The 26797-nt window shown below is 37.0% G+C and overlaps 1 protein-coding gene across 1 annotated transcript in view; it reads right to left on the bottom strand.

Annotated features, from left to right (window-relative positions):
- Tyr (tyrosinase) overlaps window positions 1-26797 on the bottom strand; it is an 88757-nt gene that overhangs the window by 49890 nt on the left and 12070 nt on the right. Inside the window, 1 exon segment of the mRNA NM_001107535.1 lies at window positions 12618-12765. Within this exon segment, the coding sequence (NP_001101005.1) occupies window positions 12618-12765 (148 nt within the window).

The raw sequence follows: 26797 nt of genomic DNA on the forward strand, positions 1-26797 counted from the left end.
CTTTTTCTATGTATTACAGTGACAAGTATAGTCCCCAAGACCTGGTTGCCCCAGAGATGAGAGAGTCTGCACATAGATTCAAGTGATGTTATGTGACCTTGCCCCCAAGTTATTTCTTATTGGTAAATAAGGAAGCCTACAGTTTATAGCTGGGCCAAATTAAGATAGGTTGTATTTGGTGTTCCAACCTGGAGGTTGGAAAAGTCCATGAAGAAAAAGAAAGGGATAAGAAGAGATAGAGAAAGAGAAGGAGGAAGAGGAGAAGGAAGAGTAGGAGGAAGAGGAGGAGGAGGAAGAAGAGGAGGAGGAGGAGGAGGAGGAGGAGGAAGGGGAGGAGGAGGAGGAGGAAGACACCATGGTTATGAACCAAGAAAGCATGGATCTGAAGGCCAAACAATTAGAGATAAGAACAGCTTTGAATGGTTTAGAGGACTCCCTTTTGGATGTAGCAAGGAAGAAATTGTTCTTTTAGGCTGGAAATCATGTCTAAGGGTTAACATTGCCAGTGGACTTCCAGGGGAGGAGTACGAGGGGGCCTTTATGCAGTTTGCTTCACAAGAAATAACTGAAAAGGCTCTAAAGAAACACCAGGAAAGAATAGGGCACAGGTACATTGAAATATTTAAGAGCAGTCAAGCTGAAGTTAGAACTCATTATGATCCACCACAAAAATGTATGGCCATGCAGCAGCCAGGTCCCTGTGACAGACCTGGGGCTGGCAGATGGTTTAACAGCATAGGCAGAAGAGCTGGCTGTATTAGGATGAGGCATGGTGCTTATGGTGTCATGAAGGATATAATGGCTATAATGATGGCTATGGATTTGATAACCTGTAAGGCACATGAGTTTAAAGCTGTTTTTTCTCTTTTTAAGTAGATGAAGAAATTTTGAGACGCAATATGATTACTTTTTAGGAGTTTTAGTCTTGGTGTTTGTATGAAATTCTGAGGCCTTGATTTAAGTCTTATATTGTATTGTGATTTCCTTTTAGGTGTATTGTGCTGAGTGAACCTTGTCAAGTAAATCTTCCATTTAAAAGCTAAAAAAAAAGGAATAAAAACAACAGTTCAGATGAAACATAGTAAGTAATAACTTTAAGTTATCTATCAGAAATAAATTTTAATAGCATAGGGGTAGATCTCTGCTATGACTAGTGCTGAGTAAGGATTATTGTAAAAAGAAGGGTTGTGAGTGTCTTTTATCTGGGAACTAAATGGTAAAGTTGGGTAGAAACCCTGGATTGGTATTAAATAGCTTCTACAACAAAATAGCACTGGATTATGGCAGTTAAAACCCAAGCTTACAAACTAAAATGGCCCTGGAAAAAAGCAGGAGGTAAAAGTCAGCCTAAGCAGCACCAGAGGTCTATTTTTTTAAATCAATCAATCAATCAATCAATCAATCAATCAACCAACCAAACCAAACCAAAGTTTCCCAGAACAGTACACGAGGAGAGGCTAGGAAGGCAATTCCTAGCTAATGAGGAGGAACCTACAGAGTCAGTATGAAAAGTGCCTTTTTTCTTCTTTTTTCAGGTTTAGCTTTTCTTTTTAATTGGATAATTTTAATTTACATTTCAAATGTTATTCTCTTTCCTAGTTTTTCTCCATAAATCCTCTATTCCATCCTTCCTCCCCCTGCTTCTATGAGGTTATTCCTCCACCCATCCACCCACCCCTTCCTGCCTCCCTGCCCTGACATTCCCTTACACTGGCAGGACCAAGGGCTTCTCCTCCCATTGGTGCCCAACAAGGCCATACTCTGCTACATATGTAGCTGGAGCCATGGGTCTGTCCATGTGTACTCTTTGGATGGTGGTTTAGTCCTTGGGAGTTCTGGTTGGTTGGTATTGTTTCTCTTATGGGGAACCCCTTCAGCTCCTTGGATCCTTTCTCTAACTCCTCCAGTGGGGACCCCATTCTCAGTCCAATGGTTGACTGCAAGCGTCTGCCTCTGTATTTATTAGACTCTGGCTGAGCCTCTCAGGAGACAGCTATAGGAAAGTGACTTTTTAAAAAAGCCGCTACTAATTTAAAGCAATACATAAAATTTTGGGCTTCTTCCAGTGGCAGAAAGGCCAAGGGGGAGGAACCAGCTCCCATTTAAACACGGGCTAAATGTAGCAGATACAGCAGCCGATGGCAAAACCTTGAAAACTTCCTGGAGACGACGCCTGCAGGATAAGTCGCTTCAGGTTCTCCCAAGCGTGGCAGGTCGGCCCAATGCTATTATATGGGAATTACCTTGCCTTCATGGCAATTGGAAGGGCAGCCCTAGGTTGGCAGCTGAAAAGGAAGGCTGAAACAACTCCCTGTAAACAAAGGGATGGGCATAGTCAAGTGCAACACATCTGCTCCATGGAAGAGGGAGACTGTGAGGCAGATTTCCGAAAAGCCTAGGCCAGCCTGGTAGACATAATAAAGTCTCTCTGTCTCTCTCTGCCTTTCTCTATCTCTATTCCATCCTCAACTCCCCTCCCCATGCCCTAAATAACTCTATTTCACACCATACCTGTCGTATGACTGGTACCTCAGGGGAGAGGGGTTGACTTAGCATGGGCCTACAAAGGCATCCTTTCCACTTCATCATTCCACACCTCTACCAAACATATCCAGGCGCTTTTTCTCTCTCTCTCTCTCTTTCTTTCTTTCTTTCTTTCTTTCTTTCTTTCTTTCTTTCTTTCTTTCTTCCTTCCTTCCTTCCTTTCTCTCTCTCTCTCTCTCTCTCTCTCTCTCTCTCTCTCTTTCTTTCTTTCATTTTTTTTCAATAAAACACAACACTAAGGCCAACGTAATCTGCAAACAAATCCAGATCAGTTCTGGCTACACAGAGAATCCTATCTCAGTAAACCCTGGGATGGGTTTAAACGAGTTCTACAATGTATCTCTGGCTGGTTTGTTCACTTCAGCTGTTCTGGCTCAATCTCCCTTTCAAGCTTTCTGATTCAAACTGACTTTTCTAAGTTTCTGACTGAATTGCTCTGCTTGACCTCAAACTAATGCTACCAATCTGTTATAACCCTCTTGTTCCTTATTAATCCCTGGATGGTTCTGCCTGTGTCTATCTTGTTTTTTCTACAACCTGTCTCTCTAAAACTGCCCCAGTAAAAATTGCCTTACCTCTCTCCCTCTCCCTCTCCCCCTCCCTCTCCCTCTTCCTCTCCCTTCCCCTCTTCCTCTTCCTCTTCCCCAACCCTTCTCTCTGGCTTCAACTGCCTATGCTCAAGAACTTCACAAACTCATAAATATATTCAACTAAACTACACTGACTCTGACTGGCTGAGAGACCCAGTTGACAGATCTCTCCTTCCTTTCTCTTCTTGTGAGAGTTGAGCATATCCTATCTCTGACTCATTTCTTCACATCTTTCCCTGATTCTTCACTTTGTCTGTCCCTCAATTAGATATCACTTTGAAAGATGGCTGCTTTCTTCTACAAAGTAACCTTAGCACATTGTTTCAAATTAAAGGTATATACTAAATGTGAGTCTATATTTCAGCCAAAGGGATTTGTGGTCTGTGACATTTCTGCATTCCAACCAGATCACACAGACCTAGAAAGGGTTTGGATGTGATCCCTTGGGAAAGCAGCCATGTTGCTGGATTAAAATTCCTCTACATTGATAAATGAGCAACAATTTATTTTTCACTGAGTTTATTACTTCTGTTGTCTGCTCACATCTTTTTAGAGCATTATTACTGGTTTTCATCCTAAGTATCCTTGGGGTTTCCTTGCTTTTTAAGTTATTATTTCCAGTTACACCAATATCATCATCTATTACATTATAACTTTTATTGATTTTACGTCTTAAATACACATGAACTGTTTTCTTCCCATCAAACCTCTGGTTGATAACAATAATTAACGCCACAGAATTATCCCATCTATACCGAAGTTTTCTTTCAACAATCTATTTGTCTCAGCAAACAAAGTAACTTGAAAAATCTTAATTAAGTTATTTCAATTTGTCAATATCTTGGTATTATTAGAAGTCCAATAGCATTAAAAAAATTGCCCCCTCCCTTTAGAAGAAATGCCCAACAGTGGGAGAGGAAACATGAAGAGTCTATCTCCAGTAGAATGACAAGGCTTCAAATGGAGGGATGGGGTTGCCATCCCACAGTCAAAAACTCTGACCCAGAATTGTTCCCATCTAAAAGCACTCCAGCAACAAAAATGGAAAAGAGAATGGGGGAAAGGAGGTTCAGTGACTGGTCTAAATCACAAGCAGAAGCTCCAAGGCCTGGCACTATTACTGAAGTTATGGTGTGCTTACAGACAGGAGCCAACAGGACTGCCCTCTGAGAGGCCCAACAGGCAGCTAAAAGAGTCAGATGCAGATACTTACACACAACAAATGGACAGAAGCCAGAGACCACTGGTGTTGAATTAGGGAAAAGCTGGAAGAAACTGAGGAGGAGGAATGCGATATCATAGGAAAAACAGTCAACTAACCTGAACTCCCGAGACCTCTCAGGCACTGAGCCACCAACCAGGGAACATACACCAGCTGATATTAGGCCCTGGCACATATACAACAGGGGACTACTTGGTCTGGCCTCAGTGAGAGAAGACACACCTAACTCTTGAGAGACTTGAGGCCCTAGAGAGTGGGGAGTTCTGGTGGGGTGGGGGATAGGGGTGGAGACATCCTCTTGGAGGTGGCGGAGGAGGAATGAGATGAGGAACAGTTGGGCAGAATAGGAAGAAGATAATGACTGACCTGTAGAAAAATTTAATAATAATAATAATAATAATAATAATAATAATAATAATAATAGCAGCATTGGGTGGCCTAGTCAAAGCAGAGTTGGAGAATTTGCCCTTGTGCTGATAAGGGAAAGTCAGAGTGCTGACCAGCTCAGCAACCACACAGAGCCTAGATCCAGGGCTCTTAGTTGGTATGATCTGCCTATGATCAGGGCCAGTTGGAAGCACTACTCCTGTTGCTCCATATAGGATATCCATTACCCAGGCCAACAACAGGAGTCCTGGTGAGGATCCAATATTGATGCTATCACATACGCCAGACACCATGACCCAGACAAGTTTCTCATTGCAATGAACTTGTGCAAGTGGAGATATATGGACAGAAGGATATGCTGTGGAATACACTATGAGACACTACAGCTTCCACAATGAGATATTTTTCTATATTCTTGGTGTGTGTGTGTGTGTGTGTGTGTGTGTGTGTGTGTGTGTGTATGTGTGTCGGGGGAGGGAGGTTGCAAGATAGAAGGCAGATATGAAGGGAGGGGAAGATGAGCAGGACTAGGGTGCATATGAAACTCAAAAAATCAATAATAAGTAAAAAAAAAAACAAAAAACAAAACAAAATTCAAAAAGCATGCTGAACAAGCCATGGGGAGCAAGCCAGTAAACAGTTTTTCATGGCCTCTGTGTCAGTTCCTGCCTCGAGTTGCTACTCTGTATTTCTTTATGTTAGATTGTGAAATGAGATTTATAAGATGATTTGCACTCAAAGGTAAGGCTGTACAGCCCTCCGGACCCAAAACCTGCCTGGAGAGTGCTGGTCTCCCAAGATCGCTCTCACTCCTAAGCCCACAGATGAGACCCCACTTTTGCTCTACTAACAGTCCAAAGAGGGACCTGCCAGGAGCACATAGGGCACAGGAACCGTGGAACAGCCTGGGACAAGACGTTCCATTCTCCATCTACAACCAGAGCTAAGGCTGTCCCACAACCCTCCAAACCCAAAACCTGACCAGAGAGAGCTGGTCTCCCAGGAGTGGAGTGGTCTCACTTCTATGATCATAGGCTCACAGGCTTATAAGACCCACAGGAGGGACAAGATCCAGTCAGAGATAGAAAGATCAACTAACACCAAAGATAACCAGATGATAAGAGGCAAGCATAAGAACCTAAGCAACAGAAACCAAGACTACTTGGCATCACCAGAACACATTTCTCCCACCACGGCAAGGACTGGATACCCCAACACACCAGAAGAGCAACATTGGATTTAAAATCACATCTCATGATGATGATAGAGGACTTTAAGAAGGACATAAACAACTCCCTTAAAGAAACACAGGAAAACAAGTAGAAACCCTCAAAGACGAAACACTAAAAACCCTTAAAGAGTTACAGGAAAACACAACTAAACGGGTGAAGATATTGAACAAGCCATCCAAGGTCTAAATTTGGAAATAGGAACAATAAAGAAATCAAAAAGGGAAACAATCCTGGAGATAGAAAACCTAGGAAAGAGATCAGGAGTCATAGATGCAAGCATCACCAACAGAATACAAGAGATTGTAGAGAACCTCGGGGGCAGAAGATGCCATAGAGAGCTATAAGATGAATTAACCTCCCCCCCAAACGAACAAAACATCAAATCAAAACAAAGTAAAAGTGTCATATGGAATACAAAAATATTGGGGTTGGGTGTGTACCTCGGTAACAAAGCACTTGAGTTGTACAAGGTCATGAATTCCAGCCAAAATACCACACACAAATGCGCATAATACTGAAAGTTATAACTTCATATGGATACTAATATTTAAACCATTTCCTGCCTTAGTATAGAAGGGGTTAGATAAAAGTATCATAGTAAAGATCATACAAATGGATAACTTCAAATCAGGCATGTCTAGTACTAAGTCATATAGTTTAAATATTATGATTTATGATCAACATGGATCCTGTTTTCTGGCAATTTGAATCATTGAGTAGCTCTCTTGGATCCACTATTTGGTGTTATTACAGAAGTTCTTTCTGATCTTTGCTCTCTAAGTAAGGAAGATGAGGGCATTTTCTATAATCCTACTGCTTCTGCTTGACTTGGTTAAACACCTTATTGTTATGTTGAATAGTCTGTACTATCTCCTGGGAATGGATAGTTTGCATTTCTCCTTAAGTTTAGCAGAAAACTCTATGGATGGATTGCTACATTGTTTGTGCCTTTGAAGAGTTTAGTGCACTATTTTAAGATTCTTTTTCAGATTTAACAGGGAAGTTCTATTTTCAGATTTAATAATGAAGACCTATTTTTCTTTCTACTGTTGCCATTGAAATATTTAGGTTAACAATATTGTATTCTTCTAATTCTAAATTACATTGATCCTACAAAGTGCTGAGAGATTTTCTTCATTATAGGACATGTTTAAGGTTACTTGTCATAGCAACTGATTTCTTTATCACAAGATAAAGTACAATTCAATGTCCCTGGGTGAATATTTTATCTCACAACAAAATGTTATTGATAACCTATACAGGCTGCTCAAAATTATCAATTACATGACACTTTAGGAAGTCTTAGTGGATGGCTTCTATGTGTAATGGACAGTAGTAGATGCCAGAGGTGATCAATATATAGACCCTGTCAGCAGAGAGCTCAAGATTTACTAGGAGAGACACACATGAACCGATTTAACAAAGCCAAACTGTCTTAAGAACTAAATCTAACAGGAAAAGTGGCTGGGGGAATATGGTCGAATATGATTATAATGGTACAATGGCAATTTGATATAGAGAATGACTTCTGATTCAGAAAACAAGTAAGCATTTTAAACTGGGTTATAGGCCAATAATAAGAAAAGAAACACAGAGAGAGCAGGTTCCCCTCTGACATCCCATCTGATGGCAAGTGGAGACTTGAAGATATATCGCTGATTTCTGAGATGACCTCCTTCCATAACCCTGATATTTCTGCCTTTGTGAGCAAGCTTCAGACTCCAGTCACCAGTCGGGAAGCAATCTGCTGTTCATTCCTGAAGTCCCAGGGACCTGTCTTGCTGTCACCCTTCTGCTTTGACTACTATGCTGACAATTTGGTACAGCATCTGATTTGAGGGCATATGGTTTGGGCAGCCTTCTTAGCAAGCTAGCCCAGGGGACACTTGGTGAGTAGAGTGGAAGGAAAGACTCTTTGGCAAATGCATCCAAGAAATCACAGCAGGAGAGATAATTATCTGTAGCTGAGGATCAAGGCAGGGCCACTATTCCTAGAATGCATTAGTTCATGGCTGCACTTTGCCTAGATTTTCCTACCCTCAAAAGGCAGACTTCAGAGACTGGCTGAAGTCCTGTTACCTTATTGGAGAGCACTGAGAGAATAGCAAATAGAGGCTATGTAGCCGCTCTAAGTGCCCTCCTTACTCCTTTCCAGAGTTAGTCTTTGTATACTGTGCTATAGTTTGTAAAATTGAGATACATTATACTGAAGAAGGTTCATTAACATCATTTTATATGTGAGGAAACATAAATTCAGAGAGGTCTACCAGCTTTTCCAATCTCACATAAGATTCCTTGAGCACTGTTAGAAGTTTCTCATAGGTTCTGACTCTAGAATTAATGTTTTCCTATCACACGATTTCTTTTAATATTTAGAATCTGGGGTTTTGAATATGAACTACTACTGGTGAACATTTTATCCTGTTCATTTTCCTCAGCTGATTTGGTGCCTCAGCCTGTCTGCCGCCACTGTCATACCATTGTACCCAATGACATCAGACATCAGTTAAAATGGCTGGTTTAAGCTGTGAAAGAAAACTGGTACCAGGCCCATCTTGGTCATTCTTGTTTCAGATTACTGACACTCTGTAGTTCATTCTACTTGGATAGTGTCTTCTATGGCACACACATTACCTGGTTACCATTAAAACAGCCACTCTAATGATAATTTCAGTTTTCCCACTGGTGGTAGATTATTCCCTCTCTCTCTCTCTCTCTCTCTCTCTCTCTCTCTCTCTCTCTCTCTCTCTCTCCCTTCTATTAAGTATTTTATGAAGCAGGTGGCTTAAACTCTGTTAAATTCTGTTTTTTTGTTTACTTTTCTTTCTTTTTGGAGCTGGGTAACAAACCCAGGGCCTTGGGCTTGCTAGGCAAGTGCTCTACCACTGAGCAAAATCCCCAACCCAAATTCTGTTTTTTTTTTATCTATAATGTAAAGGCATGGAACTTAACTTGCATGATGTAGACATGAGATGAGTCCATTTATGCAACATTCAAATAATTCAGTATACATCTAGTTTCTTATAAATATTACTTGTGCTTTTAATACTTTCATAGATTCTGTAATAATTAAAGCTAAAATGAGCCTTCTCTAACTGCAAACTTCTTTATGGGTTTTGTCAGCTGTAGACTGACATTTTTTCCTCCCAAATGCCACCAAATAAAATTGTATCTATATTTCAAGAAGATTACAGTGATAAGTCTATACCATAACTAGTGAATATTTCCTTTGTGACAGTCACAATTTTAGTGTTGTGAGTTCATAGGCTAAAAAGGATGCCTGTCTGTCTTCACTTCAGTTGCGTTCTTGTGACATTTAGCAGATGAGCTACATTTTACTGTACATTATTTAATTTACATTTATAACTTGGATAGAAAGTGGTGGGGATGAGAAATAAGTAGTAACTGCTGCCTGCTCAAGCCCAATATGGCATATATAAAAGGTAAAAGTTACTTATGAATATACAGATAATTGGATGTATTCTTGCAGGAGTATGTTTGCTTTTGATCATATAAAGCCTTGAGTTATAAAGTGAGCAGTAAACCAATGTCTTAATATAGCTCCTTTCTGCTCCCAAACATTTATCTACCATCTGTGCTACCTACCAACAATGCATTACTTACTGAAGAAGTCATCATTTTCTCAAAGACTGAAAATGGAAACATTTTTACCAAACTAAATCACGTCAAAGTAAGGCATAGATTTGTGAGCCTTACCGCAATTTCCATAAGAGAATTTGAAGACCAGCTAGCATAGAAAGTTAATAGGAGTGTTGCTGTAGAGACTTCACCATGGTTTGCTGTGCCAAAATGGGAAGACATTCCAGAAACCAAGGCTAGAAAGGTATCACATAATATCTAATAATTCTAGGCAGCACTTTGAGCTGAATTGCCAGGAAGAAGTTCTCATTAAAGCAACCAATGTAGAGAAGGCTTTAAAATAAATATCTCACCAGAAATCTCTTTATTAAAAACTAGTGAGCATTTTTATCACCATGTACAAAGCTTAAGTTCAAGTGGATCAAGGACCTCTACATCAAACCAGATACACTCAAACTAATAGAAGAAAACGTGGGAAAGAGTCTCGAACACATGAGCACTGGGGAAAATTTCCTGAACAAAACACCAATGGTTTATGCTCTAAGATCAAGAATCGACAAATGGTACCTCATAAAACTGTAAAGCTTCTGTAAGGCAAAAGACACTGTCATTAGGACAAAATGGCAACCAACAGATTGGGAAAAGATCTTTACCAACCCTACATTTGATAGAGAGCTAATATCCAAGATATACAAAGAACTCAAGATGGTTAGACTCCAGAGAGCCAAATAACCCTATTAAAAATGGGTACAGAGGTAAATAAAATATTCTCAGCTGAGGATTATCGAATGGCCAAAAAGCACCTAAAGAAATGTTCAACATCCTTAGCCATCAGGGAAATGCAAATCAAAACAACCCTGAGATTCCACCTCACCCCAGTCAGAATGTTTTTAAGTTTTCAGAATTGATTCTATCCTTGGTATTATTGAACAAATTATATTAACAAATTTTTAAAAATGAATAAAACTGTGTCTAACCCCAAAACAGATATAGTTCACTAATATTTGATTATGCTTGTCTCTCATTTTTTAATAGGCAAATTCATACATGTTGAGACACATATGCTGTTGAAGTAGTAAATATCATGTAACCTCTATTCCTCATTTTATAAATAATACTGTAAAACTCATCAATTATAGACACATTGGTATTATTTTAATGCTCTCTAAATTTCCCTTAGCATGCAAAAACTCACTACAATTAATACAATTAATAATAGGAAATACATTCACCCAGATCTTCTACTCAACTTTTAAAATTAGAATATGTTAGTTGCACATTGCAATCCTCCATTTATTCCATCAAATACACATTACATATTGTCATGCTGAGTACTGAGTAAACAAGTCATGACTGATAAAATTAAACTTGAACTAATGATTCAAGATGTATTTACATAAACTAGTACTTTGATGATTATGATACAATGAAGTAAGTAAGTTCTATAGAAAAGAGATGAACACAGATTGCTGAAGACATAGAACAATTCAATAGGCTCCCTGAAGAAATGGGGAGAATTGCATAGTGAAGAATGTACCTAAAATAACCCTTGACTTCTAAATATTTGTACAGACTATGGCTCCATGCTTGTTAATAAGCTCATTTATGAAGACAATATATCTTCAAAATTATATGAAGATAATTATGGCAAACTCATTGTAATTACTTCTTGCATAAACATTAATGTATATATATAAAATTAATGAGATATCCTAAAATATTTTTACCTAGTAATACTAAATAAGCTTGCAAGAAATCTCCAACACCTTAATAGCATACACTGTTTTTTTAGTATCTTTTTTGGCATCATTTTTAATATTCAAACTGTAAAAGTAATGCATTGTTGAAGATTAGTTATTCAAATTGCTAGATAATAAGAATATTATATCTCACTAATATAATTTATCATTGTTATTACTTCTACCACTCAGCATTATGACGTATTATAATATTTCCATTATATAGGTACCCCAGAGACTGTATGGTTCTCATCAAATCAGCCATATATTATATGTGGTGCCTACTGTTCAGATTAGTTTCACAGCTTGTTTACTTTTAATAACATCTGTATTCTTCATAGCTTCTCTTAAAAACCATATTTAAAGATACGAAAAGGAAAACTCAGAACACCTCCATGATTTATCTAAACTTCCAATGATATTCATTGATGAATTCTAAAATCAATAAAACCTTTCCATCCAGTGATTCATGATAGTAGTAACCATTCCCAACACATTTCTTTATGAAAATTCTGAAACATTAAATATCAGGATATATTACACCTGACTAACTGACTAATAATTTTACCTAAGTCCTCTCACATTAACATATCAGTATGCTTTAAAAATAGTAAAAACACCCATGAGGAAGGGGAGGGGGGAGGGGGATGTTTGCCCGGAAACCGGGAAAGGGAATAACACTCGAAATGTATATAAGAAATACTCAAGTTAATAAAAAAAAATAGTAAAAAGATGGGTTGCAAATTCCTATGAAACATTAATGTGTCTTCATCTCTTCCATGAAATCTGTCACCTTTTTGTAAACAGTAGATTCCTTATATTCCTGTGCTTACACTTAACCACAAATATCTACAGGCTTCAAATTCAGCAATATAAACACATAGCCTCTATGAAGAATCAAGCTAGTACTTGGGAGTTCTGCATCCCCTTTGTAAAGCCAAGCTGTAACTATTGACTCTCAAGTATTAGACTGAATTTATTCCTGTGTCCTACTCTGATATCAAATAATGAATACCCCAAGCTTTCCCAAGACATGGCTGTATCTCACATCATGAACTTATACTGTAGCTTAACTTGAAAATTTTTATTTCCCTATCAAACCTTATACCTTACTGGTTTCTCTTCACTAAATATTACTTTAATAAGTCATTTGTACTTTTAGTGTTAAGTTAGGATCTCTCAAAATAGAGAACCACCACAATTTATAAGGTTTGGTATGATAATTAAAGTCATATTTGAAACCCACATTAATAGTACATTTTAGTGCAGTGAACACATAGTTCATGAGGAAATATCAACCAACCTGTCCACAAAAGCATGATGAAGAAGAAAAATGGGATCATTGGCCGATCCCTGTACTTGCGACATTGTTCCATTCATATAGATATGCAGAGCGTTGTGCATGCTACTTTGAGAAGAATCTGCTATCCCTGTGAGTGGACTGGCAAATCCTGTTGACACAGAGGAATTTAAAAGTAAGTTTTCCTAAATTATTGAATATCTAAATGATTATCTCATCTCGTCTACAACTACAGAGGTAAGCCTAATTTTAAATAAACAAAATCAATAAGAAAACTCATTTGATATTGGGATTCTGAATATTCATTCAGATCTCTTCAGGACTGAAAGGTACACTGTGTGGTAGATTTAAGTGATGAGCTAGCCTGGGCCAATATGGACTCTGTAATGGAACATCTTTTTTAAGTCCTTTGGATACTGCTAAGTCCCAAGAATCTTTGCAATAATCATCATTTGCTCTCATTTAACTTAAAAATATAAAGAATACATCAGCAACATATTAAAAAATAATACTGAGAGGAGTCCTTTGCAGTGTACTTATATCCTCTTGCATTCTGTTTCTAACAAATATTTAAATTTTGGATCCTGTTTCCAGAAGAAGCATGAAATTGGTGATCAACCTTGCTTCTAGTCATTCATCTGTAATTGCCCTAGGAACATCAGATCATAATGTTTTTATTTTTGTGGAACATTCATTTCACAGCTAATTAGAACTCATTTCAAGAAAAAAAATGAAGTTCTCTTCTCTCTGTAAAATCACTGTAAGAACTTATAATATTCTTTACTGTTCTTTCTTTTCTAAAAGTATTGGGGGTACATTTTTTAAGAACTTATTTTTTATTTCACACAATTCAGAGTCATCATACAGATTATTTCTTTGCATTATCAGAGATGCAAAAAATGCTTAGTCCACTATGTAACTGCATATGTTTATGCATAGAAATAGGGATTGGAAGAAAAACCTGTTTAATTACGGAATTTAAGTTTTCTTATGTAATAGTTTATTGTCTTTCCTATGTAGCAACATTCTGTACACTACTGAGGAGAATAATCTATGTAAGAATAGCCTTCAAGTTTTAGAATTAATGTAATCATACCATCAAATGAAAGCTTTAGAACTTCATTTCATGTATAGTCTTAGATATTTTTAAGTGTATCCTAATTATTTTTATCAGAGATATAAATAAATTTTGAGGAATGATTCAGAGATATTGCAGATAATATAAAATTTAAAGATAATACATATTTTAAAATTTATCCACCTTAATGATTTAATATTGACACCCATTTCTAAATATTAAGATAGACTCATGTATTTTATAATTTTATGTGCCTGTTTAAGTGATTCTTTCCTACAGAATTATTAAACTAAATGTTACAAATTCTATGGTAGAGATTTTGTTTTTAGGTTGGTAAAGTTTAGAACTACATTAGTCAAATGAAATTTATGTTGGTGAAAAGAACAAGGCAGGTAGATCAACAGATATGCCAAAAAACTGTTCCTCATAGTGCAAGGTATACTTGGAAATTGCTAAGAAAATAGATTGTAAACATTCACACTAAGGAATAGTAAGTATTTTACATAGCAGACACGATGTTTAATTTGGTTTAGTTATTATATAAGGTATCTACCAATATCAAAATATCATATACCATAAATATAAGTAATTTTTACATGTCAATTAAATAAATTAAATAAATTAACCTAATAAATTTTTCCATAACTTACTAACAACACCCACTTTGGCAACTTTCACCCCAATGTTTGTAATAACTTTGTTTTCAAAAATCATAGAAATTTTCACCTCCCCTTGAGGTGGAATAATAAAAGTGGAAACAAAATTATAGTTTTTGTAAAATAATTATACAAAGGGATTGGAAGACCTTCAGTAACCTCTCAGCTAGATGTGTTTTGGATAATTATAGTAGAATAACAATATAGTAAATATGACTAACAAATAAATTCCCTTTAAACTTTCTGTGCTTTCGACTCTTCTGAGAGCCTAAAGCACGCTGCCTAGCGAGCCATGTTTCAAGACACTGCTGTAAAGGGTTAAACAAACCTGTCTTCAACTTCTCTGTTATTTAAAAGAAAGAAGTACAGTATTTATCAATTTAGGTAACCTTTTTTGCTTCCTTTTGTCATTGATATAATAGAAAATAGCTAAGCACATTTCTTAGGATGTAAAGATTAAATCTGATAGCTGGTAGGAAAGCATCTAGCATCAATTTGATACTAGTGCTAGTTTTCTGAGTAGTCAGACCTCTCTGTGGTCTGATTTAGTTGATAAATGAGTGCCCATTTTCAAAACTGCTAACCCAAAACATGCATTTTCTGTGTGTATCCAACAGAGGTGGGCAATGGAAAAGGCAATTTTCTCATCAAAACCTACAAGGGACCATTAAAGTTTTCTAATGTGATATTTGCCAAGGGGAATACTATTAGAGATTTAAATGATATTAACATCGAAATAAATTATTTTCTATTGTACTTCTTTACAGTTCATTTGGAAATCAAAAACTTGGAAATAAAAGGGGAAAGATTATGGCTACTGAAATTATCCCCATAAAATAAAAATGATTACTCTGTCAATTTCATTTCTTGTTGCATTTTGCTCTTTCCTGAAAGAAAAAATCCCAATATTTTCATAAAACCAAGCATTCAAATACCACTCTTGTATATAATCTCATTTAAGTAACAGGATTACTTGATATTTGACAATATTGTTGTTGTTCCAATTTTACTAATGAGGAAATGCCAGTTTAAAGAATTAATGTAGTGCACCTAAATTCAAACCAGTATTGAATTTAATACTAAAACTTAAAGTTAATTGTGATTGTCTTGAAACTTGTGATCTTTTCCAAATAGAAATTATGTTTCTTGAAAGAGATCAGAAATTACTCAAACATGAGATAAAATAATTTACTTAGACTAAGCAAAGCCAGTTTTTCTGTATTCAGAAGAAAAATATCCAACAGAGATCAAAAATAACAAAGATAGTCTTCTCCATAAAACCTAAGATGTTTCATATGAACTGGCCAAAACACTTCAGACATCTCTTTGTAGTGTGTTCTTGGAATTAGTTTGTACACTTACCCTGTTTAAAACCAGCTACAATACAGGAAGGTACAGGATATTAGGATGATATTGAACTTGTGTTTTCTTAAATTCCCCATGGATAGAATATCCAACAAGCTAGTAAGGACCATGTTAGCCACCTCAGATGCCAGCATTCCTCAAAGTTCTTTGCAAAGGGCAGGAACAGTCACCCAAAGTACTGAGAGTTATGTCTTCAAGTTCATGTGCCTCATTCATGAGAGACTTAGGAGTGTTTCAGATGAATGACAATAGGGAATTTCAATTTGTCAATCCATATTCTTTCCTCTTTTATTTCTCCCGCAATTCTCCTCTAGAGAGGTTTGGGCTATTTGTTTTAGATATTGATGTTTATCTCTGATACCTGGAGATTTGGATTTAATTGATTTAGAATTGAACTCAGTCACTTATAGTCTTAAAAGCCCCTAAGTGATTCTAATGTGCAATCGGGGTTGAAATTTACTGAATGTGAGTAAATTGTTCTTTGTTTTCTAAACCTAAACTTACATTTCAAAGCATTTACTTCTCATATTATTTCCTTCATGTGAAATTTTCCTCTTCTATATTTTGACCTTAAAAATATCCAATAATAATTCTGCCTTTAAAATCTCACTGTGCAAACTGATGTGAAATAATTTCTTAGAAGTAGCTGCTACATATTTTCTTGAAAATAAGCTACTCTATGATAGGTAATGCAAAAGCATTTTCATCTGTTTTCTTTCCAGGATGTGAGATCATAGATTATGTTGAACTTACATGGTTAACCCTGCTCGGTTTTGAAGTGTGAAATAACAAGTGACTAAATTTTCACTCAAAAGAAACGTGTTTAATTTTTGTTTTATTTAAACTCATGTTACTATTTAAATTATATTAATCATTCAAAGTGAGTCTGGGAATACAAATGAAGAAAGAAAACAAGACAGCAAACTCATCTTAGTGCCTATGAGGAGCTAAGTGGGTCTTAGACCCTTTGACTAACTTCTCTCTAAATTTACTCTCCTAACAAGAGACTTAGCAAAGAATTATGAGCATCACAGTTTTCAAATGATGCCATGATTTGGAAAAGATTGTATTTAATGGCTAGAAACTTTCAGTAATATTACTTACTACCCATTAATATCATTTATAGCTAGGATCTTAGATGCAGATCAAAAAATGGAGTTTTTAAGTGAATCTTTAGGTATTTTGGAAGTCATCTAATTTCCCTAGTATTTTCAAAGTATTCTTAAAACCATAAATGGAATTAACTTTCATTTTTATTTATTCAACTTCTTTTAAAAAAGCTTTCTCTTTCTCTTTCTCTCTCCCCCCCCGTGTGTGTGTGTGTGTGTGTGTGTGTGTGTGTGTGTGTGTATGCGCACGTGCTTGTATTATGTGAGTATGTAGGGATGTATCCCAGTAAGATCAGAAAACAAGTTGGTACATTGGGCCTTCCCCTACAACTTGTATGAGGCAGGGTATTTTGTTTGAAACTGTGTGGAAGGGATATAGTCATGAGCTTACTAGTATCTTCTTGTGTCATCATGGGTGTGCTGGTATTAAGACCAGCTGGCCTTTGTAGGTTAAACTAGTACACTGGTATTAAGGCATCTGGCTTTCTGTGAGTTAAACAATCATTAGTTTCTAATGTTTGAGCAGTAAGTATTTTGTCTGTTGAAGTATCTCCTCTATTATAAAAACATCTTTGATTTGATTTAGTACAACTGTCCAATTGTAGGAAACAAATCAAGGAGCTGCCATTGTAGGGGAGTGCTTGGGCAGTGTTTTTCAACATGCAAATATTATGAGTGAAAATAGTGATTTTCTTTTAAAATTTCAAGAGAGTAGTTACAGATCTATCACCATTGCCTGTAACACTCAGTTGTTCTGACCTCACTGAAAAGGACACAGTCAAAAAGGGTTGGAGCTTACCAAACATGGCAGCAAGTGCTAGCCATTACTTTGATGCATATTCAGGTTTTAGATATTTTAATTTTGATTATTATAAGTCATAATAGTATCTACAAACTAACAAGTGATTCATATAAGATTTCAATTGTAGTTTTAAATTATTACCATAAGCATTAGACTAGTTTCTCGGAAATTTGATAACACCACTGCTTATGTGTATATCTGTTTAGTCTATAGGTATGTTATCAATATACAGTATTCATGTAACTGTGCAAAACTGTCAGTATATCCATAAAGCAATCTTCCACTGTAAAGGTAATGGACAATGTATTCATTTAATTTTTTTTGTGAAACTTATTTTAAATTGTTAAATGTTTTTAGTTTTTAATGCTTTAAAAGTTTATAATAGCTATTTATACCTTTTTAAAGATTTTTTTTTGTGCTTGCAGAGCAACAGACATACTGGATTATACAGCAATCAACTACAAAAATGTAACAAGAAAAAAATAAAAGATCACTGTAAGTAAATATTTATTTATGTTTCCTTCTCCTTCCTGCTCTTCAATTTTAGTTGAATTAATGGTGCCTTGTTCAGTTGGCATAGTTTATATATTGTGTTCATACTCTGATAATCTTTTAATGACAATGCTAATTTATTTTATGAAACAAGCTTGGGAAGTCAACCATTTCATAACACTTTGCTGAAGACAATTCTTCATTTTTAGAATTTAAAATTCTGTGTCCTTGGTACAGGTGGCTTTATACAGAGACGAATGAGTATTGCTCAAAAAGAACTGTTCATACTTGATATATTGAATAATTTTTGAACAAGATGATTGCTTTAGTTTGAATGAGAATGGCTCCCTTAGACTCATATCTAAATGCTTAGTAATAAATTGGTGACTATTGTTTAAAAAGGATTATGAAGTGAGGTTTTGTGAAATGATGTGTGTCACTGGGAGGGGTAGACTTGATTCAAACTCTCTCCCTTTCTTCCTCATGCTTGTGAGGCCTCCCCAATTACTCTATTGCCATGTGGACCTATCTGTTGTCACACCCCATGCTATGATGACCATGGGCCTGTCCTTTATTTCTGTAAGCCCCAGCAAACTCTTTCTTCTCTAAGCTGTCCTAGTAGTGATAGCTTCACAGCAATAGAGAAGTAACTAAGATGTGAACCATATTTTTGTCTTTTACTGGCATGTGAAAATTATGTATTTGATGCGCCTTCTGATCTTGAGAAATGCTAGTCTCAGAAAATAAAGGTAGATAGATGGATCTGCAAAGTCCAGACTACCAATTTGCAGTGATTCAGTTCCCACATAGCATTATTTTCCCATTTGATATAGGTAGATTAACAGTTCAAATAAAGACTGAAAAATGGGGATCATTGTGATATATCATGTGTTTTGTATCTTTAAAATGCTAGAATTTTATCCTTAAATATGATTCATACTTTTCGAGGAATTGCAACTAGCACCTCATATGCTAGCCAAGGACTCTATTCCCAAGATATGTTCCTTGTCCTATTTAACAATTTCTTTTTTACTTTCTTTTTACCACAATACAATAAATAGATACTGCTATTATTGTACTCTATCCATCTATACAGTTGGTACTATAATATGTTTCTGCATGCTTTTATGGAACAGACTCCTCATAGACAGTCTGGAAACAGGATACTGTTTAATGAGGTTTCTGGTGATAACATGAAAACTCGAAGAGGCTAAGTGTTTTGTTCTAGATCTTTTATCTGTATAACAGCTTGATTCAATTACATGCCAGGCATCAAAGATCTGCTCTTTATTATAGTTTCTTATTTTTCTTAGCTATGTGAAGCTATTATTTGTGTAAAAATTACAATGTGAAATAAATTTTTTGCTCAAGCTATAGTTTTCTTAATAGGTAACATGCTCATTGAGATAAAAGCTGAAGCCCTCTTTTCAAATTATGCTTCAGGATAGGGAAGGCTCTCTTGTGATGAGTCCTTATATGGATGAACTTTTCAAGGTTCATGTCACAAGACAACCAGTCCTTGGTTGGGAATCTTTACTAAACAATGGCGACACTATTTAAAGAATTTTTCCCTTCCTTTGTGTAGGATTATTTCATCATGCTCTAGTTGTTAACATTATTATAAGAGAAAAACATCTGTGTTATATTCAATATTTATTCTTAATTTCTATAGAAAATCTCTTGAAAGTATTTCATTCTCTGTGATTTTGTTTCTTTTTTAACAAACATATATTTACTTTAATAAAAATGTATATGAATTTTTAGGTATGTGGTAGTCTTTGTTCTGCTCCTTCACTGTACTTTTAAAACTGATACCTTTGTTTCCTCTGATGTACAACTACTGCGATAAATACACATATTTGTAGATATAACCACATATACAATTTTAAATCTAAGTCTGATATATGAGGAAGATTGTGAGTTTTGTCTTTAAGAGCCTGATTTATTTCTGTAAATGATTTCCATTTTTCATCCATTTTCCTGCAAGTGTAAGGATTTAAATTTTCTTTATGACTGCATACATTTCCATAGTTCATATGCAAGAGAAAGGATTAGGGAAGACAGTGAGATCTGGAAGTCCTTTCACAGTAGCTGTCAAATTAGCATATGAGAGGAAGATTTGGCCAATAGCAAGGCCATGCAACATAGACCAAAGGCCATTGTCTGACAGATAAAACATGCTGCAAAAAAGCCAATGAAATGCAAGTAAGTCAGAAATATGATCATTTTGTAGCATTGGTGTTGAGCTCTCAAGCCTTTACTTGGAACCACTTCTGATAGAGAAAGTATTTCTCTTCTTATAAAACTCTACTTCTGCTTTTAACCATGAGTCTATCTAATTCTCTGTTTAGAGGTACAGTAACTTGGAACTCTATAGAGATCCTCTCCAAACCATTGTATCTGATATTCTATTTACAATCTTGTCTATTCTCAACCAACTCTTGAACTATACTGGTCATCAGAACTCAATGAGAAGAATGTCCTTAAATGAAATAGGTACAGATTTGAGGCTACCAATTAGTGACCAAGCATAATCCATTATTTGGTGTTTATGAATCTGTCATCCCCTTTCAGCCGAGCATAATGATGTCATCTATAGACGCTATTTGTAAAGTTTGAGACATCATATAGAGGGGTTGGCAGGGTATTCTGCACCTAGTCATCACTTTTTTAAAGCATCGTCTTATTATTGTAAGATTAAAATTATAATCTTTATCTTATCAGTCACAAAAGTCTATTTTTAAGGTGGCTTTCCTTTCTTACATTACCTATAGGTATGGATCTTTAGAATTATATCTTGAAATGAAAGAAGAAAAGGAAAAATGTTACCCAGTGCTGCACACTTTTGTAAAGTTCCTTCATTATGGTTGAACTGTGACAATTCCCATAGCTAAATAACCAAAGTGAGCTGTTTCTCTCACTTCTTGCCTGCCCTACACCATAGACACAGGCAACAGTCATCCAGGATGTTTCTCGATCACTTAACATTCTTTTATTGACTACTCAGCGGTTAACCCTAGCAATGCCAAATTTGGGGCCAAAAAGTAAACATTTTAACCTCATTCTTCTCTTTCTTTCCTAGGACTATTGTCATTTGTAATTTATTTATTTATTTATTTATTTATTTATTTATTTATTTATTTATTTGTTTGTTTGTTTATTGCTCCGATTTCTCAGTCTACCCCTCACAGAGTACTTCCCCCACACTCCATTTCATTCTCCTTAGAGACAGTAGGAACCCCTTGGTTATCCTTCACATTAGTGTATCAAGCCTTCATAGGACTAGGCACATCCTCTCCCACTGAGGCATTTCCACTGGGGAGCAAATACTCTAGTCATGCTACATTTGCTGACATTTCAAAAGAGACAGTAAACTCACGCCCCTATGTAGAAGAACAATAGTCAAGATACAACACATTAAGAATCAAAGATAAAAGTTTAAAAAAAGATTCACTCTATAGAAGAAATGAAGCTTTTCTATATGATAAATTGTGAAGGAATTTTAATAATATCTGGTGGTAATTTCTGTAAACTTTGATAGAGATTATCCCCAATGTTTGTTCATTTGTGGAATCTGTGGCTTGAGGGGTCTCTCTCTCTCTCTCTCTCTCTCTCTCTCTCTCTCTTCCTTTCTTTCTCTCTGCCTCTCCCTCTTAAAACTTGTGTGTGGGGAAGTCCCACACCCGCGGATCCCGGCCCGCAGCAGCTCTCTGTTCCCAGACCCGGTGAGAGAGAGACCCAACCGCCTGGTCAGGTGGGCACTCGTGAGGCTGCAGAGCGGAAGAGACCACCAACACCGCTCACCCCTGCCCACATCCCTGGCCCAAGAGGAAACTGTATAAGGCCTCTGGGCTCCCGTGGGGGAGGGCCCAGGAGCGGCAGGACACCTGCCTGAGACACCTCTGGAACCTGAAAGAAACAGACCTGATAAACAGTTCTCTGCACCCAAATCCCATGGGAGGGAGAGCTAAACCTTCAGAGAGGCAGACAAGCCTGGGAAACCAGAAGAGACTGCTCCCTGCACACACATCTCGGACGCCAGAGGAAAAAGCCAAAGACCATCTGGAACCCTGGTGCACTGAAGCTCCTGGAAGGGGCGACACAGGTCTTCCTGGTTGCTGCCGCTGCAGAGAGCCCATGGGCAGCACCCCACGAGCGAACTTGAGCCTCGGGACGACAGGTAAGACCAACTTTTCTGCTGCAAGAAAGCTGCCTGGTGAACTCAAGACACAGGCCCACAGGAACAGCTGAAGACCTGTAGAGAGGAAAAACCACACGCCGGAAAGCAGAACACTTTGTCCCCATGACTGACTGAAAGAGAGGAAAACAGGTCTACAGCACTCCTGACACACAGGCTTATAGGACAGTCTAGCCATTGTCAGAAATAGCAGAAAAAAGTAACACTAGAGATAATCGGATGGCGAGAGGCAAGCGCAGGAACACAAGCAACAGAAACCAAGACTACATGGCATCATCGGAGCCCAATTCTCCCACCAAAGCAAACACGGAATATCCAAACACACCAGAAAAGCAAGATCTAGTTTCAAAATCATATTTGATCATGATGCTGGAGGACTTCAAGAAAGACATGAAGAACTCCCTTAGAGAACAAGTAGAAGCCTACAGAGAGGAATCGCAAAAATGCCTGAAAGAATCGCAAAAATCCCTGAAAGAATTCCAGGAAAACATAAATAAACAAGTAGAAGCCCATAGAGAGGAGACACAAAAATCCCTAAAAGAATTCCAGGAAAACACAATCAAACAGTTGAAGGAATTAAAAATGGAAATAGAAGCAATCAAGAAAGAACACATGGAAACAACCCTGGATATAGAAAACCAAAAGAAGAGACAAGGAGCTGTAGATACAAGCTTCACCAACAGAATACAAGAGATGGAAGAGAGAATCTCAGGAGCAGAAGATTCCATAGAAATCATTGACTCAACTGTCAAAGATAATGTAAAGCGGAAAAAGCTACTGGTCCAAAACATACAGGAAATCCAGGACTCAATGAGAAGATCAAACCTAAGGATAATAGGTATAGAAGAGAGTGAAGACTCCCAGCTCAAAGGACCAGTAAATATCTTCAACAAAATCATAGAAGAAAACTTCCCTAACCTAAAAAAAGAGATACTCATAGACATACAAGAAGCCTACAGAACTCCAAATAGATTGGACCAGAAAAGAAACACCTCCCGTCACATAATTGTCAAAACACCAAACGCACAAAATAAAGAAAGAATATTTAAAGCAGTAAGGGAAAAAGGTCAAGTAACATATAAAGGCAGACCTATCAGAATCACACCAGACTTCTCGCCAGAAACTATGAAGGCCAGAAGATCCTGGACTGATGTCATACAGACCCTAAGAGAACACAAATGCCAGCCCAGGTTACTGTATCCAGCAAAACTCTCAATTAACATTGATGGAGAAACCAAGATATTCCATGACAAAACCAAATTTACACAATATCTTTCCACAAATCCAGCACTACAAAGGATAATAAATGGTAAAGCCCAACATAAGGAGGCAAGCTATACCCTAGAAGAAGCAAGAAACTAATCGTCTTGGCAACAAAACAAAGAGAATGAAAGCACACAAACATAACCTCACATCCAAATATGAATATAAAGGGAAACAACAATCACTATTCCTTAATATCTCTCAATATCAATGGCCTCAACTTCCCAATAAAAAGACATAGATTAACAAACTGGATACGCAACGAGGACCCTGCATTCTGCTGCCTACAGGAAACACACCTCAGAGACAAAGACAGACACCACCTCAGAGTGAAAGGCTGTAAAAAACAACTTTCCAAGCAAATGGTCAGAAGAAGCAAGCTGGAGTAGCCATTCTAATATCAAATAAAATCAATTTCCAACTAAAAGTCATCAAAAAAGATAAGGAAGGACACTTCATATTCATCAAAGGAAAAATCCACCAAGATGAACTCTCAATCCTAAATATCTATGCCCAAATACAAGGGCACCTACATATGTAAAAGAAGCCTTACTAAAGCTCAAAACACACATTGCACCTCACACAATAATAGTGGGAGATTTCAACACACCACTCTCATCAATGGACAGATCATGGAAACAGAAATTAAACAGTGATGTCGACAGACTAAGAGAAGTCATGAGCCAAATGGACTTAACGGATATTTATAGAACATTCTATCCTAAAGCAAAAGGATATACCTTCTTCTCAGCTCCTCATGGTACTTTCTCCAAAATTGACCATATAATTGGTCAAAAAACGGGCCTCAACAGGTACAGAAAGATAGAAATAATCCCATGCGTGCTATCGGACCACCACGGCCTAAAACTGGTCTTCAATAACAATAAGGGAAGAATGCCCACATATACGTGGAAAATGAACAATGCTCTACTCAATGATAACCTGGTCAAGGAAGAAATAAAGAAAGAAATTAAAAACTTTTTAGAATTTAATGAAAATGAAGATACAACATACTCAAACTTATGGGACACAATGAAAGCTGTGCTAAGAGGAAAACTCATAGCGCTGAGTGCCTGCAGAAAGAAACAGGAAAGAGCATATGTCAGCAGCTTGACAGCACACCTAAAAGCTCTAGAACAAAAAGAAGCAAATACACCCAGGAGGAGTAGAAGGCAGGAAATAATCAAACTCAGAGCTGAAATCAAGCAAGTAGAAACAAAAAGGACCATAGAAAGAATCAACAGAACCAAAAGTTGGTTCTTTGAGAAAATCAACAAGATAGATAAACCCTTAGCCAGACTAACGAGAGGACACAGAGAGTGCGTCCAAATTAACAAAATCAGAAATGAAAAGGGAGGCATAACTACAGATTCAGAGGAAATTCAAAAAATCATCAGATCTTACTATAAAAACCTATATTCAACAAAATTTGAAAATCTTCAGGAAATGGACAATTTCCTAGACAGATACCAGGTATCGAAGTTAAATCAGGAACAGATAAACCAGTTAAACAACCCCATAACTCCTAAGGAAATAGAAGCAGTCATTAAAGGTCTCCCAACCAAAAAGAGCCCAGGTCCAGACGGGTTTATTGCAGAATTCTATCAAACCTTCATAGAAGACCTCATACCAATATTATCCAAACTATTCCACAAAATTGAAACAGATGGAGCCCTACCGAATTCCTTCTACGAAGCCACAATTACTCTTATACCTAAACCACACAAAGACACAACAAAGAAAGAGAACTTCAGACCAATTTCCCTTATGAATATCGACGCAAAAATACTCAATAAAATTCTGGCAAACCGAATTCAAGAGCACATCAAAACAATCATCCACCATGATCAAGTAGGCTTCATCCCAGGCATGCAGGGATGGTTTAATATACGGAAAACCATCAACGTGATCCATTATATAAACAAACTGAAAGAACAGAACCACATGATCATTTCATTAGATGCTGAGAAAGCATTTGACAAAATTCAACACCCCTTCATGATAAAAGTCCTGGAAAGAATAGGAATTCAAGGCCCATACCTAAACATAGTAAAAGCCATATACAGCAAACCAGTTGCTAACATTAAACTAAATGGAGAGAAACTTGAAGCAATCCCACTAAAATCAGGGACTAGACAAGGCTGCCCACTCTCTCCCTACTTATTCAATATAGTTCTTGAAGTTCTAGCCAGAGCAATCAGACAACAAAAGGAGGTCAAGGGGATACAGATCGGAAAAGAAGAGGTCAAAATATCAGTATTTGCAGATGACATGATAGTATATTTAAGTGATCCCAAAAGTTCCACCAGAGAACTACTAAAGCTGATAAACAACTTCAGCAAAGTGGCTGGGTATAAAATTAACTCAAATAAATCAGTTGCCTTCCTCTATACAAAAGAGAAACAAGCCGAGAAAGAAATTAGGGAAACGACACCCTTCATAATAGACCCAAATAATATAAAGTACCTCGGTGTGACTTTAACCAAGCAAGTAAAAGATCGGTACAATAAGACCTTCAAGACACTGAGGAAAGAAATTGAAGAAGACCTCAGAAGAGGGAAAGATCTCCCATGCTCATGGATTGGCAGGATTAATTTAGTAAAAATGTCCATTTTACCAAAAGCAATCTACAGATTCAATGCAATCCCCATCAAAATACCAATCCAATTCTTCAAAGAGTTAGACAGAACAATTTGCAAATTCATCTGGAATAACAAAAAACCCAGGATAGCTAAAGCTATCCTCAACAATAAAAGGACTTCAGGGGGAATCACTATCCCTGAACTCAAGCAGTATTACAGAGCAATAGTGATAAAAACTGCATGGTATTGGTACAGAGACAGACAGATAGACCAATGGAATAGAATTGAAGACCCAGAAATGAACCCACACACCTATGGTCACTTGATTTTTGACAAAGGAGCCAAAACCATCCAATGGAAAAAAGATAGCATTTTCAGCAAATGGTGCTGGTTCAACTGGAGGGCAACATGTAGAAGAATGCAGATCGATCCATGCTTATCACCCTGTACAAAGCTTAAGTCCAAGTGGATCAAGGACCTCCACATCAAACCAGACACACTCAAACTAATAGAAGAAAAACTAGGGAAGCATCTGGAACACATGGGCATTGGAAAAAATTTCCTGAACAAAACACCAATGGCTTATGCTCTAAGATCAAGAATCGACAAAGGGATCTCATAAAACTGCAAAGCTTCTG

The sequence above is a fragment of the Rattus norvegicus genome, chromosome 1 (assembly GCF_021556685.1).
Source record: "Rattus norvegicus strain SHRSP/BbbUtx chromosome 1, alternate assembly SHRSP_T2T, whole genome shotgun sequence".
In the NCBI taxonomy this organism is placed as follows: domain Eukaryota; kingdom Metazoa; phylum Chordata; class Mammalia; order Rodentia; family Muridae; genus Rattus; species Rattus norvegicus.